Here is a 13,630-nt window from a genome sequence, read left to right as displayed (position 1 = left end):
TGAGAGCATCCATTTTATTCTTAAAGCTGAACTATCCTGCTGTGCTTTTCCCCTACGGTGCACGAGGGGATTAGTGAGCTGGCCTTGCTGCTGGAGTTCAACCACTATCCCTCTCTGAGCGTATTGCATTGGTTTAGTCCAGGAGCATTTGCTAAATTTATTTCCAACAGAAGATATGGAAATCATAAATATTCTCCATTTACCTTATTGAAGCACATGTCATCCTAGATTTTTGCTTAACACACTTGACTGTCTGTAGGTCAATCTGACATTTGACCGACATTTTTCACTAACACCCTCCTTTCCCCTCTGTAACCAGCTTTAGGGGATCAGGCAAGGGATGGCTTAGGATGGGTGTATTTCCAGGGTGGAGGCAGTGTTGGCAGGTGTTGGTGGGGGTTGTTTTGGTTGTCTGGCATTATGCATATTAGCCAAGCTACCAAAACAACTTTTGTTGACAAAAGGTGACACACATGTTGCTTGTTGGCCGGGAAGCAGCCTGTTTGTATCTGGAGCTCCTTTCATTCCCACAGTCAGCTCTCCTCCGTGTTGACGCCCACCACCACATACTGCCTCTCCTTTGTGAATGATGAGGTGCCATGGATGGTGAAGGGATTTAAGGAGAGTATAAAAGCCAGACTCTGGCAGAGGGTTACTATCTGTGAGATCACGAATGACGCATCTCTGTCTGTCTGTGCATGCAGGCCTCCGTCAGAGGCATCATGTGTGCGTACTTGTGTGTAAAGATGTTTTGCATGCAGACTTGTAACAGGGATTAATCATGTTTGTTCTACTACTCCTTCACTCTACTCTGCCAGTTTCTGGCATCCGAGACCAAACCACAGACTGATGTTTTGTTACCAAAAGGTTGCGACTCATTTTAGAAATGCACTGGCAGCGTGTCCACCCGTATCCACTAAGCTATCTTTAATTCCCAACACTGTACGTCAGTATGAATCCAGCCAATGTGAGTGCATGCCTCTGCATGCCTGTGTCTGTGTACAGTGAGCATCATATTACAGAATCAAGCTTAGAGTGTGTGTGTGTGTGTGTCTGTGTGTGTTGCAGGACTCAGACATAATGCAGACCTCACACAGAGCTTTGTTCTTCATAATCTCATTAGCCAGCAAGCGACTAATTTGATGTCAATTCATGATAATACAATCTACACGGTCAGACATTATTCCAGTTGTACAGCTAGTGAGTCATACTACTTTGTGTGTGTGTGTGTGTGTGTGTGTGTGTGTGTGTGTGTGTGTGTGTGTGTGTGTGTGTGCGTGCACAAGATGGAAGGAAAGAGAGGGAGATGAAGGTCAGATAGGAGCAGCTAGGCAGGGCTACAGTAGAGAGCATGAGGGTCCAAACAAATCAGTCACCAGACATACAGTGAAACATGAGGGTTACAAATTCCAATGTCCATGAGAAACAAACCACTTTGAATTCAATATGAACATATTCAACCATTAAAAGTACAGAGTAATGCAGCTCTCTCTAGGTTCCTATTAACTGTGGTCCACATCAGAAACTCAGCTAGAGGCATCAGCAACATTAGTTTCCCAGTTTGAGTCTTACCCTGTTATCTTATATGGTATTTACGTGGAAAATGAGAAACATGTTTTTTCATGTCTCTGTATAAATAATCATAATCAGTATCTAGATTTCTGTCTGTCTGTGTGTAGATGTGTCTTTAAGCCCAAACATCTCTCAGCCACTCATTTCTGAACCCACTGAGTGACCTTACCTTTGAAGATGAACACAGTTTGGTGTCTGGCTGTTTGAACTCTGCTGTATTCAGGACTGTGTCTGATGACAGTCAGTGGGAAAAACAAAGTGATAATACAGTTTATGATCTGCATTACCAAAGTCAGGCTTTCCCTTCATTTCAGAATACTTAACCTCAATACAAAATTTAAGATAATATTTTTTGTTTTGCTGACTACTGTAGCTACAACATAAGTTAATGATGCTCCTGTGAGCCTGGCAAAGAGCAATTAGACATCTGGATCAGGTGTTTACATGTCACAGTATCCTGGTTTCTATCAGAGTACTCCAGGTAGCATATCCAGGTTTTTTAAAACTGGCATAAGGGTTCATGTAGGTCTCTGAGACCATGATATAGTGTTTACATGTGCAACACATAACTGGATTAAAAAAACCTGGCCATGACCAAGATACTTGTGTGCATGTAAACAGCCTCAGTCTGTCATCTAATTGTGCAAAATACAGAAGAAAATAGGAGGAACATTTATACCTGTCAGGCCAGAATAAATGTTACATGACACTAAAGGGAAGAGAAAGCAGTCGCATCAAGTTCCACCCAGTCCATATTGTTTAAACACAAAGTTCACATTGAACAACACACATTAAGTTAGACCTTGCATTTTGAGCTACTCTGCCTATAGTATATACTGTACATGACTCAGTGCCTCATCAAGAAACAGGTAACAGACAGAAACTAAGGCAGCCAAGGAGATCTCCACTTAGAGCTAATGTATGAGTGTTAGATGTGAAGCAACTTGACCCTGTTTAACTTGTAAATGACTACTGGGGACATTACCTAATGAACTTATTAAACTATGAGACATGTGGTTGGGCCTTTACACTGAGTGAGTGAGTTTTTAAATATATAAGCTGGGCTTTGTAGTCATCATTAATAACTTACAAATTGCCTAATACCTAACTGTATTACCAAAATTGATATGAATTTGATATGAATTTAAGTTGATAAATGAAAGCATGTAATGCTTTTTAACTGGTTGGTGTATTCCACATTATTGTAGAGGTACAATATAAATTGTAGTCAACATAACTTGAGTTACACCAGTGAGTTAGATCACTCACCAGCACCCATAGTAAGATTTGGTGCCACCTAATGGTATCTCAGTGGAGCTGCAGGTTGACTTACTGACCATTAATCGTATTGGTCTAATCTGCTTAGTCAGGAGGCAGCTGACAGTGCTGTGACACATTCCTTCCATTGATTTCTAAAACTAGTGTAACCCAGATACCTGATGCTTTTCTGTACAGTAACCAATGCACTGTCTCACGTTCAGCCTGCTACTTCATTGAACAAACAGTGCCTTCTGTTCACACCATGTTTCCTCCTTCCTCCTGACCATGATCTGTCTGTTTGGAGTTATTTTAAAGTGTTGTTTTGTCCAGCTTCATTACTGTCTGCTGCAGATGATGCCAGAGTCAGCGCACACACACACGCACACACACCGGCACAGCTACGAATCAGGTTTTTCTCTCTTTGATGATCTGTCTGGAAAAGACTTATTTTCACTCAAGTGATCAGATGGTGAATTCAGCCATGAATTAGTTCAAGAATCAGTCACAGGCTCCTTGTCCAACTGCTGATTTGAAGGAATGTGTGCTATTTTTATGTCATCTGTTTCATAGTCATGTTACATGTCATGAGTTACATAACTGTTCCTGTACTTAAGTAAACATCTTTTTTTTTTTATAGCAATAGTTGAATTTACTTGACCCATTCCCTTGCAAAGCACATCAGTCAACTTACAGATATAAAAGATTTCTCAGCAGAGATCTTGAGGACTTCAGGGAATTTTTTTATGCCATTAATGGCACAACTCACTTCAGGGAGTTCTGCGTCCAGACTGTGTGTGTGCGTGCGCGCACATATGTGGTTTTAGAGGGGAAAAGAGAGGAGGGTCTCAGCTTTTTTCCTTTCTTGTGTACTTGATGATTTGGAGCCAGATTCATGACGTCACTTTTGTGACTGAGTGACTGCGGGAGTGAGACAACTGTCTAAACAAGTGCAGGAGGACCTCAGATCCCTCTGAGCTATTTCTTATAAATCATGTGTGAAAGAAAAACAAAAGGCTCTGTAGAGACCTTGCACTGCAGTATATATAAGGTGAGTGTTTGAGTGTTAAGTGTTTAAACCTATCATCCTTTCTTTAGGTGTGAATAACTTTCATGTTTGATTTAGAAATTTGATTTTAATCATACAATACACTGAAAGAACCAAAAAATCTTGCACACTAGTGATCACTTATACTCAGTTTATTAGCCCTCATAGACTGTATATAAAGGTGGACATAGCCCTCTAGGTGACCTCACAGAGACCATGAGCTGCTCCACCGTCACCACCTTGGCAGTGCCTGACTCCGCCAAACAAGTAGGGCATGTGGAGCCAAGACTTCACTGCACACGTTCACTCATCAGTCACTCAAAGCAGCCATGCCCTAAATTATGCATAACTTTAAGCCTTAGTGAAATTCAAATAGGCCAGTTATATAAAACAGCAACCATTTGAGGAACTGCAGTCTTTGGCACTTTCAGCCCCAGAGGTTGGCATTTGGGTAAAACTAAAATTAATTTGAATGAAAATCTATTTTAATGAGTAAAATTAATTTCTTATGAGTTTTTTGGTTTAAATCTGTGTTTTTCCATGGAAGCTCCCTCGATTTTTTAAAAATCTGGTTTATCAGATATCAGGGCATTTATTTGGTTTCATATTATATAGCATTCACATGCATTGTATTGATCACGTATGCAGTGAGACATACTGTAGTGTTGATATGCATTGCTCTAGCCCATATAATAATATGTTTTGTCACCTGACACAGAGTACTTTGCCATTTTTTTTCTTGGTTCTATATTCTCCACTGTCTTTCAAATCATAAAGCTGGATATTTAAGGTTGTTTTCTGACCAAGATTAGTCTGGATTACTTTGAACTAGGGCAAAAGGGATAATACATCTAGGTTACTGGGTTCTAGTTTAAAATGACATTTTGATTCAAGTGTTATCAATTAGACATTATTGCTATGTATTCACTATCCTTAGATCAAAGTGTATATTGCTTATAGTTGTATCCTAAAATCTTAATGCATACATAAGCTCTGTTTTGAATGGGTCAGCTGACTTAATAGGAAACCGGATAACTAAAAATAACACTTCTAGTCTTGTTGTGAATGGAGGCACGTAGACACAAACTAACATCAACAAATCATACACAAAGCCATAGTATATGGCACCACATGCGCTTCAGAAATGTCTTTAATCAGAGTCAGATGCTTCATGACAACAACTCCCATTTTGTTGTTGTTTTCTCTTCCCTTTCCCTCCATGACTCCACTGTCTGCCAACCTCCCTTCCTTCCTCTAGAAAACCTCCTAATTAAAAGCAGTGGAGGGTGGCAATGAATGAGAGAGAAAGAAAATGAGCAGAAAAAATACCCAAAGTGAAATTCACAAGGCCAAATCAAAGAACGATGCAAACCAATGAGCAGAGAGAGCAGGAACTTGTGAAATTGAAAACCAAAAGCTGAATAGTGTCTGACAAGAGACAGAATGAGAGGGTGCTTGCTACCTCTAAGGGTCTGAAAAGCAGCTGGTAAGGGTTTGTTTAGTCAGCAGAGTGGGAGAGAGATAACATTTTTGGAGGATTAGAGGCAGGAAATAAAAGGCAGCACCAAATAAAGAAGAAAATGCAACGGGTTGGCCAGACCCAAGGGAGGGAGGGGAGGAGGCATTAATAAAGGAGTGACGGATAGGGAGGACAAGGGTGAGGGCAGGAGGTTTATGCTACAGTAGGTTAAGACAGAATAAGCGTCACAGGGACAGAAAAAGTAATGGAGGAGTTAACTGGATTGCATTTGATTGTAGAAGTGTAGCTAATGATTATTTTCATTATCAATTAATCTGCCAAGTTTTTATGAGTTAATCTGCCAGTAATTTTCCAGATTAATCAATTAAGTATTTAGTCCATAATTTGTCAGAAAAGAGTAAAAAAATACCTGTAAAAATTTCCTGAAACCCCAATTGATGTCAACAAATAGCTTTTGAGTCTGAATACCGAAAATGTTGATTACCTATCACTTATGACAAAGAAGCAGCAAATCCTCAAAACAAAGAGACTGAAACTAAGGAATATTTGGTAATTTTGTTTAAAAAATTACTTAAATTGTTAAAAAAACAACAAAAAAAACAACATTTGCGCTCAAGAGAAAGAAGCAAGATTAAAGCCAGTATGTTTCTAATATTTAAATATTTCATTGTACATTAAATTATTATCTATTATTTATCTTTTTTAAGTATTTGATATTGACATTTTGCAGTTTTTCTCTTTTCACTGTCCACTTTGCTGTTGTAGCACTGTATATTTCCCCACTGTGGGACTAATAAAGGTTTATCTTATCTTAGATGTCTAGTTTATTCTTGAAGTAGCATCGAACAGGTTTCAGGCTTTACAGGCTGAGCAAAGTCACTTCAGCTAGTTTAATTCTGTTTAAAGAAGGGTACAGGTAAAAGACCTCTGCCTGAGGGTCTCAGCTTACATACTGACTGTCATGCAACTAAGAGGTCAGCTACATAGCATGGAGAGAGGCCGTGAAGAGCCTTAAAAGTCCACAGTAAGATCCTAAAATGAATTCTAAAACATAATGGGAGTCTAAAACATTTTGGAGCATATTCTGGAATATTTCTAAGATGATATAAACAAGACTGCCCAAGTTTTGTGGTGTGCTCCTCAAAGATTAAGTTAAACCAAACGCCAAGCAATAGGCTCCATGTGAAGATGGCAGGGTCTGTTTTGCTATCCTCTGGGAACCAATTAAGATGACCTCTGTTCTTCTTGAGTTAAGCTGAAGAAAATTTTGTGATGTCCAGTTCTGACATCACAAAATAGGTATATCTGTGTATCATCTGCATAGCAATGAAAGGAAACGCCATGTCTATGGATAATATGTCCAGAGGGAGCATGTACAGAGTAAATGAAATTGGTCCCAAAACTGATCCTTCAGGGACACCAAACTTGACAGGAGTAAAAGATGATATTAATGTTATTAATGGAGACACACAAACTTCTGTTAAACAGGTATGAAGAGAGCTGTATCAGATATTCCTATCAGCGCCTCAGTCTGTCTAACAGAATGATCGATTGTGTCAAAGGCAGTACTAAGGTGCAGAAGAACAAGGCTGAGCACATCCCATCATAGACAGCCAATAAAAGGTCCCCACTGTGAGACTAATTAAGGATTATCTTATCTTAGATGTGTAGTTTATTCTTGGAGTAGGTTTCTGGGTCTTTAAGCAAAGTAATGCACTGGTTTTCAGTGTTTTTGGTTTATGGCAAAGCAATGCATACTCATGAAATGAAATCTTTTTTGTGTTTCAAAAGAAATTTAAGAGAAAAAAAAGTCATAAGTTCATATCAATACATAATTACACAATCAGTCTGGTATTTGGTAACTATAAAGAGTCTTTATCCACAGATTGCTGTATCAGTCAAAGCCAGTGGTTTCAGTGACATTGACAGTCAAAAGCCCAAAAAGACAAATTTCTTCACCATGGTGAATTTTAAGATAAGCAGGCTTAGAGACGAGGAGAGGGGGATAGAGTGGTAGTTTGTGTGCATGTGTATGTGTGTGTTTGGGGGGGTTGCATCACAGGAAACAAGCTCCCCATCCTGCAGTTGAATGTAACCCTTTGGCCCTGGATCAAATGCTCCTCCGGGCTGAATACCATGAAGCCTCTGTCCTCTGCACCATGCACTGATCTGCACTGCATGGACCGTCTGACAGCCTGCGGGGGGGGGGCAGACGGGGGGGGCAGCAGACGGACAGGGTGAGGAGTAGAGCAGGGAAAAGTACAGCAAGAGGAGGTAGGAAAGGGGGTACATGGGGGAGAAAGTGGGAGGAAATACCTCAACTAAGTGAGGATCATGTCAGGAAATAGGGAATATAAACACGCAACATTTATCAAAAGCACATAAGATTGCTGTAAACAAACACACAGTATTGTTCTCTGAAACCACCTAGACACACATCTTGTTGTAGCCTAAACTGAAACCAGAGACTCTCACTCACACCGACTCTCTGCTGGCTGACTGGTGAGCAACTGAATCGGGGAGAAGTCGCTCCTATTTTTAGCCCCACGCTCGATGGAAGGATGGAAAAGCAAACAGACAGTAGCTGCACACGCAAAGACAGAGAGAGAACGAGGGAGAGAGAGAGACACTGTATAAGGGAGAGAGAGAGAGAGAAGAGGGAGTGAAAGGAAGGGAGGAGGAGGAGGAGTGACTTATTTGTCTGCAAGTTCTGCAAGTTTGGATCACTGACTCATTGCTGTCTGAGGAGGACACATGGCTGGACTGGGCAGAGGGCAGAGCTGGGAGGCTTTCTCTGCTACAAACAGCAGCTCATAATCACTCTGCAGCCTGTTCTCACATATTATTATAGTGTTTGAGTCTCTTTTGCACCCTAAAGTCTTACATGCATGCCTCTTTGCCTTCTTGAGGGATCTGAAGGTAAAGAAGGGGCTTACAGGAGGTTTACCCCGCCATGGAATGTTGTAGATTTGCGAACTGGATCGTTGGAAGTCTTTCTTCCCCCTCTTGGGTTCGGAGCTGTGGGTCTGGATCCGAGGAGCGCCTGCGCTTCTTAGAATTCCCTCAGAGACTGGGAACGTCAAACTGGGAGGACTGTGGCTCTGGTAATGGTTTAAAAGACGAGCTGTGAGCTCTGGCCATTTAAACGTGCACACAAATTTTTTGCACCTACATTCATCCAGACGAAGGAATTCAGGATGCGACGCTTTGACAAGCTGAAAAAGTCATTCCCCTTCCTGGCACACTTTCATGTATATCGAGTAAGTCTGGTGTCTGTCTGATGTCTACTCTGCCTGTCCACTCACTGAGTTTGTTCTTTGGTAATATGACACAGATATTTGTAACTACAGACAGGGTCGTGTGGTTTACTCAGATGTTAGAAAACAGTATTTGTATCATAAATATGGTATGGTGGAGGACAGTGGTGTGTGTGTGTGTGTGTGTGTGTGTGTGTGTGTGTGTGTGTGTGTGTGTGCTCACCAGCTGGACTGAGGCCGTCCTCTGGGAGGGTTGTTGTTATTGTAGCAGGATGTTAGAGCAGAACAGATCTGATACAGGACATGGCTTTGGCCAAGATGTGAGTGAGTGAGTGAGTGTGCATGCATTTCTCCACCACCATGAGGAATGAGTTCAGGCCAGAGGCATTTCTCAGTTGGGACATCATGTTGTTTCTCTGCATATAAATTACTACATCCATCCTTCTCCTCTCTGTGTCATACTTGTTGTTTCCGTCTTTGTGTTTTTTTGTTTGGCATATTTTCTAGCAGTTAATGTAAACTTTTACTGTTCATTTAAAAAAAACTGAAACCCAACTGTAACATTGCATGTTCGTGTTAACCCCCCTCACTTTCTAGAAATAACACTTCAGGACTACTACAGGACTTCTGGCCCTGGTTGGATTCCTCAGAGTCCTTCCACAAGTCACACCTAATGGTTTGAACATAGCATTCCTACTGTTGACCTCACACCTCTACTGTGTGCATCTTCCTCTTCAACCCAGTATAGGAGAAGCGAAGGTTAGAGCTTGATTGATTTAGTGGTCAGTCGATTCTATCAGCTGATATTGGCCTATCACAAATATATTGGTATCAATGTAAATGGTGTGTCATATGAAAACTTTTTTACAGAACATAATGCAGAAAAAGATGTTCAGGGTTATTTAGAAGTGGTGTCATCACATATTAGAGTACGCTCCGACTTCAGTGTTTACATGCTGTCAGCATTGTTTGTAGCACATGTAGCAGAGTATGCATCACAGCTGAGGAGCGATGTGTTCACAGTAAGTTGCAAACTACTTTGTGAAATGTGTTGCTGGAAAGTTAATAAAGAATGACCCCATCATTTTCCCCTTTCAGTATAACTCTGACAAAACCCTTGTCCCTGACACTCTGCTTATCACATCTGTTTGCTTTTTTAGCAAGGTAGATAGCCAGCTAAAGTCTGTCAGTAAAGTCAGCAACGTAGCATCAGGTGACAGGTAAGCATCACAGCATCTCTTCCTATTCTTTCTGCAGCTCAGCAGACAGCAGTGTGATGGTGGACCGAGTCTGTTGAGAGTTGATTTCATGCACATTGTTACTTAGTTGGTGAGTTGCAATGCTGGGAAAAAACAATGTCCCCATCGTTAACTCTCCTCTGACAACCGTTACGTTACTCTTAACTTACTTGTAAATTGGCTAGCTAGCTAACTATGTAGCTACTTACACAGCTTGTCAGTTGAGTGGAAGCTAATGTGTGAGCATCTTAGCCCATTTTGCCTCTACATTATAACATTAATAGGAGTGTAACTAATGGTAACGTTACATGTATTCACACCAAACTTTTTTTTTCAGGACTCTGTTTCGTAGATTCTCTAAACCAAACAATTCCAGTCATTGTGTTTATAAAAGTTTAAATTTACAAATCTGGTTTTTAACCTTATATGTTGAAAGTTTCCCCTCAATGTTTATAGCAGAAGTGCAGTTCATTTCTTGACTCTTCAGGAGAGGACCATGCGTTACTGTTCGTGACTGTTACACATTCACATTGAAATATTACCAAAGATGACTTGTTTTTATAAGCAAGAAAAAAGAGTTTCTTATTGGAGGTCAATCCACTGAAATAATGGCTTGGACCAAAGCTGTAGCATGAATTTCATAGCAAGTTTGATAAAGCAGAGAATACGTAGTTTAGCTGAGTGGACATGAGATGTTTTTCCAATGGTACCAAAAATCCAGTACTGGTCGGGCTCTAGTGAAGTTACAGAATACATATGACAGTATCTGCAAAGGAAGGAATGGCACCTCACTGTTTATCTCTAAAAGTGTGATCTGATAGTGTCAGTTCGTGACAATATATGATCTTTGTCAGACTAGTTACAGCCTGTCTTAAGCACCTCTATAAATGGATGACACCTGATGACACCTTCTTTCCATGCTGCACCTGTCTCAAAACAAACTGTAAAATGTAATAAAATATAAGATATATATTCCTGTTTAATGAGTTTTGTAAATTAGTTAGCAAGTTGACCGAGAAATATGATATAAGGGCTTTAGCACCTTGGTTTTGACCCCTCATGCCTCAAATATGACACTGCCATGGAAAAAGGCCCAAGAGGAAGCTGACTTGCGTCTTTGGCACCGTCCAGTGAAATAACACTTGAATGTTGACTGCCAGGGAAGATCAGACTTGGAGCTGTTTTGTGGAGGATAAGGGGAGCAATAGTTCATGGTTTACATCCCATAGAGGGATATGTTATACTTCATACAAAAATATATATAACATGTCAAATGGTAAGAGAGCCTTTGGCACAGCTTAGACCGTAGTGGAACAGCCAAACAGACTGTTGTATCATCTTTCTCAGGGTAAGGGTCAGGCATGATGCAGCAAAATGCAAAATATGGAGATGGATTCAAATGACTGCAGCTGTAGTTAATCCTAAAGCCACAGGCATTATCAGCCCTTATTTTACCCTGCAGCTCTCTACAATGACTCCAGGCTCTTACAGGTTATTATATAAAGTTGCCTTAGGTTATTCACTCGCTATGTAGTACTACCTTTTATTTCTGCTTATTTCTGAGGATTTCTCTCTAGGCTAACATCAAAGAATATTCTCACAGTGTGAATTTTTGACAGAAACAAGTGGACAAAACCTCTTGCTGACTCTGAGAGCCAAAGCTGCATGCGTGGACATTGCTTAAGCGATATCAGCTGACCCACTTTTATGTGCATAGCCATGAATTTGTATCAGGATGGGGACATCTGGATCCAAGCAGATTGGCCTCAGTCAGACCTTGCATCTAAAATCCATGGAAAATAACGGAGCATTCATTCTGAAAAGGTATGGTAGATATCCATATGCTCAGTCTTTAGGGTTTGGTCACATGCAAACTGTATGGCCCAGCACTGAGTGTGTGAGAAAGAAATTCCACAACTCCTCAGGTCACAGTCATTAAGCAATAGGAAGTGACCTCTAACCAAGCCCATTAAGAGGTTTAAATGACAGAGAGGAAGCTGTGACCCCTCTGACTCTTTCCTCTGGACCATGTCACCCAGCACAGGAAGTTCCTCATTCAGAGTCTAATTACTACTCAGGGGCATGACCCCGACGCCCCAGAGCACCCACCCTAAAGGTCTCCCTGTCAATCTCTGCAGATTAGGAATGTTTCTCATATTTGTGTTGTTTAGGTTGGTTTACGAGTTCACTTCACCTTTGAGACCAGGAATAATACTGTGGATCAGTATGAGCAGGTGTAATGGAAGAGCAGATGAGCTCTTGTAGTGGCTCGCCCTCCATATTCTGTCATGAGTTCATGCTAAATTCAGCTCCATAATTTTAACTAAAAACCCTCTGAAGACGCGCTTCAGGATTTAAGCTGAATTTCAGGTACATTTTGTGCTAGCTTTGGCTGGTAACATAAAGCAGACAGTGATGGATGATGTTTTAAGATGGGGTGTTGTGTTTTGACATTGAAGATTGATGGTCCTCCTCAGTGCTGGTGTGAGGGATGTAGAATATACTGTACATTGTGGTCAGATTGTTTAGGCGAGTCTCGTTTGTCTTCACTGACACTTATGGACACCAGATGTGCATCGCTCATCTTGTGTATCTCTGTCGGCTGTAAGACTGTGATGTCTGCAAACTATCTGCAACAAGGCTGCCAAAAATACAAGTCTCTGTTTCTAGAGAGTATGTATTTAATGTTTCAATGTCATTTGAATACAAGATAAATCACAGCCTGAGTGGTTTATTAACACCACGGTGTGCAGGATCTGTAAAATCAGTGTGCAGTTGTTTCTTGGCCTATTGATATACAACTCATGCTGTATTTGGCCCCTCACCCTGTGTGCCCTTGTTTATGTTATGTCAGTTTGGACAACTCAATCCTGTGTGTGTGTGTGTGTGTGTTTCAGTGTATATTCACATGTTACCTGTTAGGTACATAGCCTGTAAATGTCAATGCCTCAGCTTCTAAGCAGGAATTTTAGTGTGCTATAAACAATTACCGGAGAGCACACAATGAATCTGAGTGCAGTTTCCTCTTTTTTTTTTTTAAACACAAAAGAGTGGCTGTTTGTTGCTCAGTGACTTTCTCTCTGGCTGTATTTTGCAGATTTTGGAACAAGAATTGAGAAAACTGTCAAATTAATATTGAAGATTGAATGTGTATACTCAGTTTCCTGTACTCTGTGTGTACATGTGTATTGCAGAAACTGGGCAGTAGCATGCAGTGTGAGGAGGGCACAGAATGGCTGCTGGAGCTGCTGATGGAGGTGCAGTTGCAGCAGTACTTCCTGCGGATCCGAGATGACCTTAACGTCACGCGGCTGTCACATTTCGACTACGTAAAGAATGAAGACCTGGAAAAGATTGGCATGGGTCGACCTGGTGAGACTGTGTGTGTGTGTGTGTGTGTATATGTGTACTTGTACTTGCTACATAGTAAGGACCACAAAAAGTATTTTACTAACAGAGTGAGGACATTTTGGCCGGTCCTCACTTTTTGAGACACCTTAAAATCACATTTTGAGGGTTAAGACTTGGTTTTAGAGTTATGGTTAGAATTAGGTTTAGGTTAAGGTTAGGGTTAGACACTCAGTTGTGATGGTTAAGGTTAGGGTAAAGGGCTAGGGAATGCATTATGTCAATGAGTGTCCTCACAAAGATGTAAGTACAAGTGTGTGTGTGTGTGTGTGTGTGTGTGTGTGTGTGTGTGTGTGTGTGTTCTTAAGCCACATAAGAGAAGGTGTTTTTGTATAATTGTGTATCTAGTTTACTGAACTAGTTCAGTTCT

General features: G+C 40.8%; 1 protein-coding gene across 7 annotated transcripts in view; it reads left to right on the top strand.

The window, feature by feature from the left end:
- The window catches only part of tnk2b (tyrosine kinase, non-receptor, 2b), a 55,275-nt gene that overhangs the window by 25,201 nt on the left and 16,444 nt on the right, over window positions 1-13,630 (top strand). For 5 of the 7 annotated variants that reach the window (XM_071490488.1, XM_071490485.1, XM_071490490.1 and 2 more), the window contains one exon: window positions 13,047-13,224. In XM_071490488.1, the coding sequence (XP_071346589.1) occupies window positions 13,047-13,224 (178 nt within the window). Of the gene's footprint in view, window positions 1-7,678; window positions 8,618-13,046; window positions 13,225-13,630 lie in introns of those variants that run through there. The other 2 variants (XM_071490487.1, XM_071490491.1) reach the window with 2 other exon arrangements.

This window comes from Trachinotus anak, unplaced genomic scaffold (assembly GCF_046630095.1).
Source record: "Trachinotus anak isolate AG129_WGS33_773 ecotype Australia unplaced genomic scaffold, CSIRO_AGI_Tana_v1 ptg000012l, whole genome shotgun sequence".
NCBI lineage: Eukaryota > Metazoa > Chordata > Actinopteri > Carangiformes > Carangidae > Trachinotus > Trachinotus anak.
This window is presented reverse-complemented; position numbering and strand designations above follow the sequence as displayed.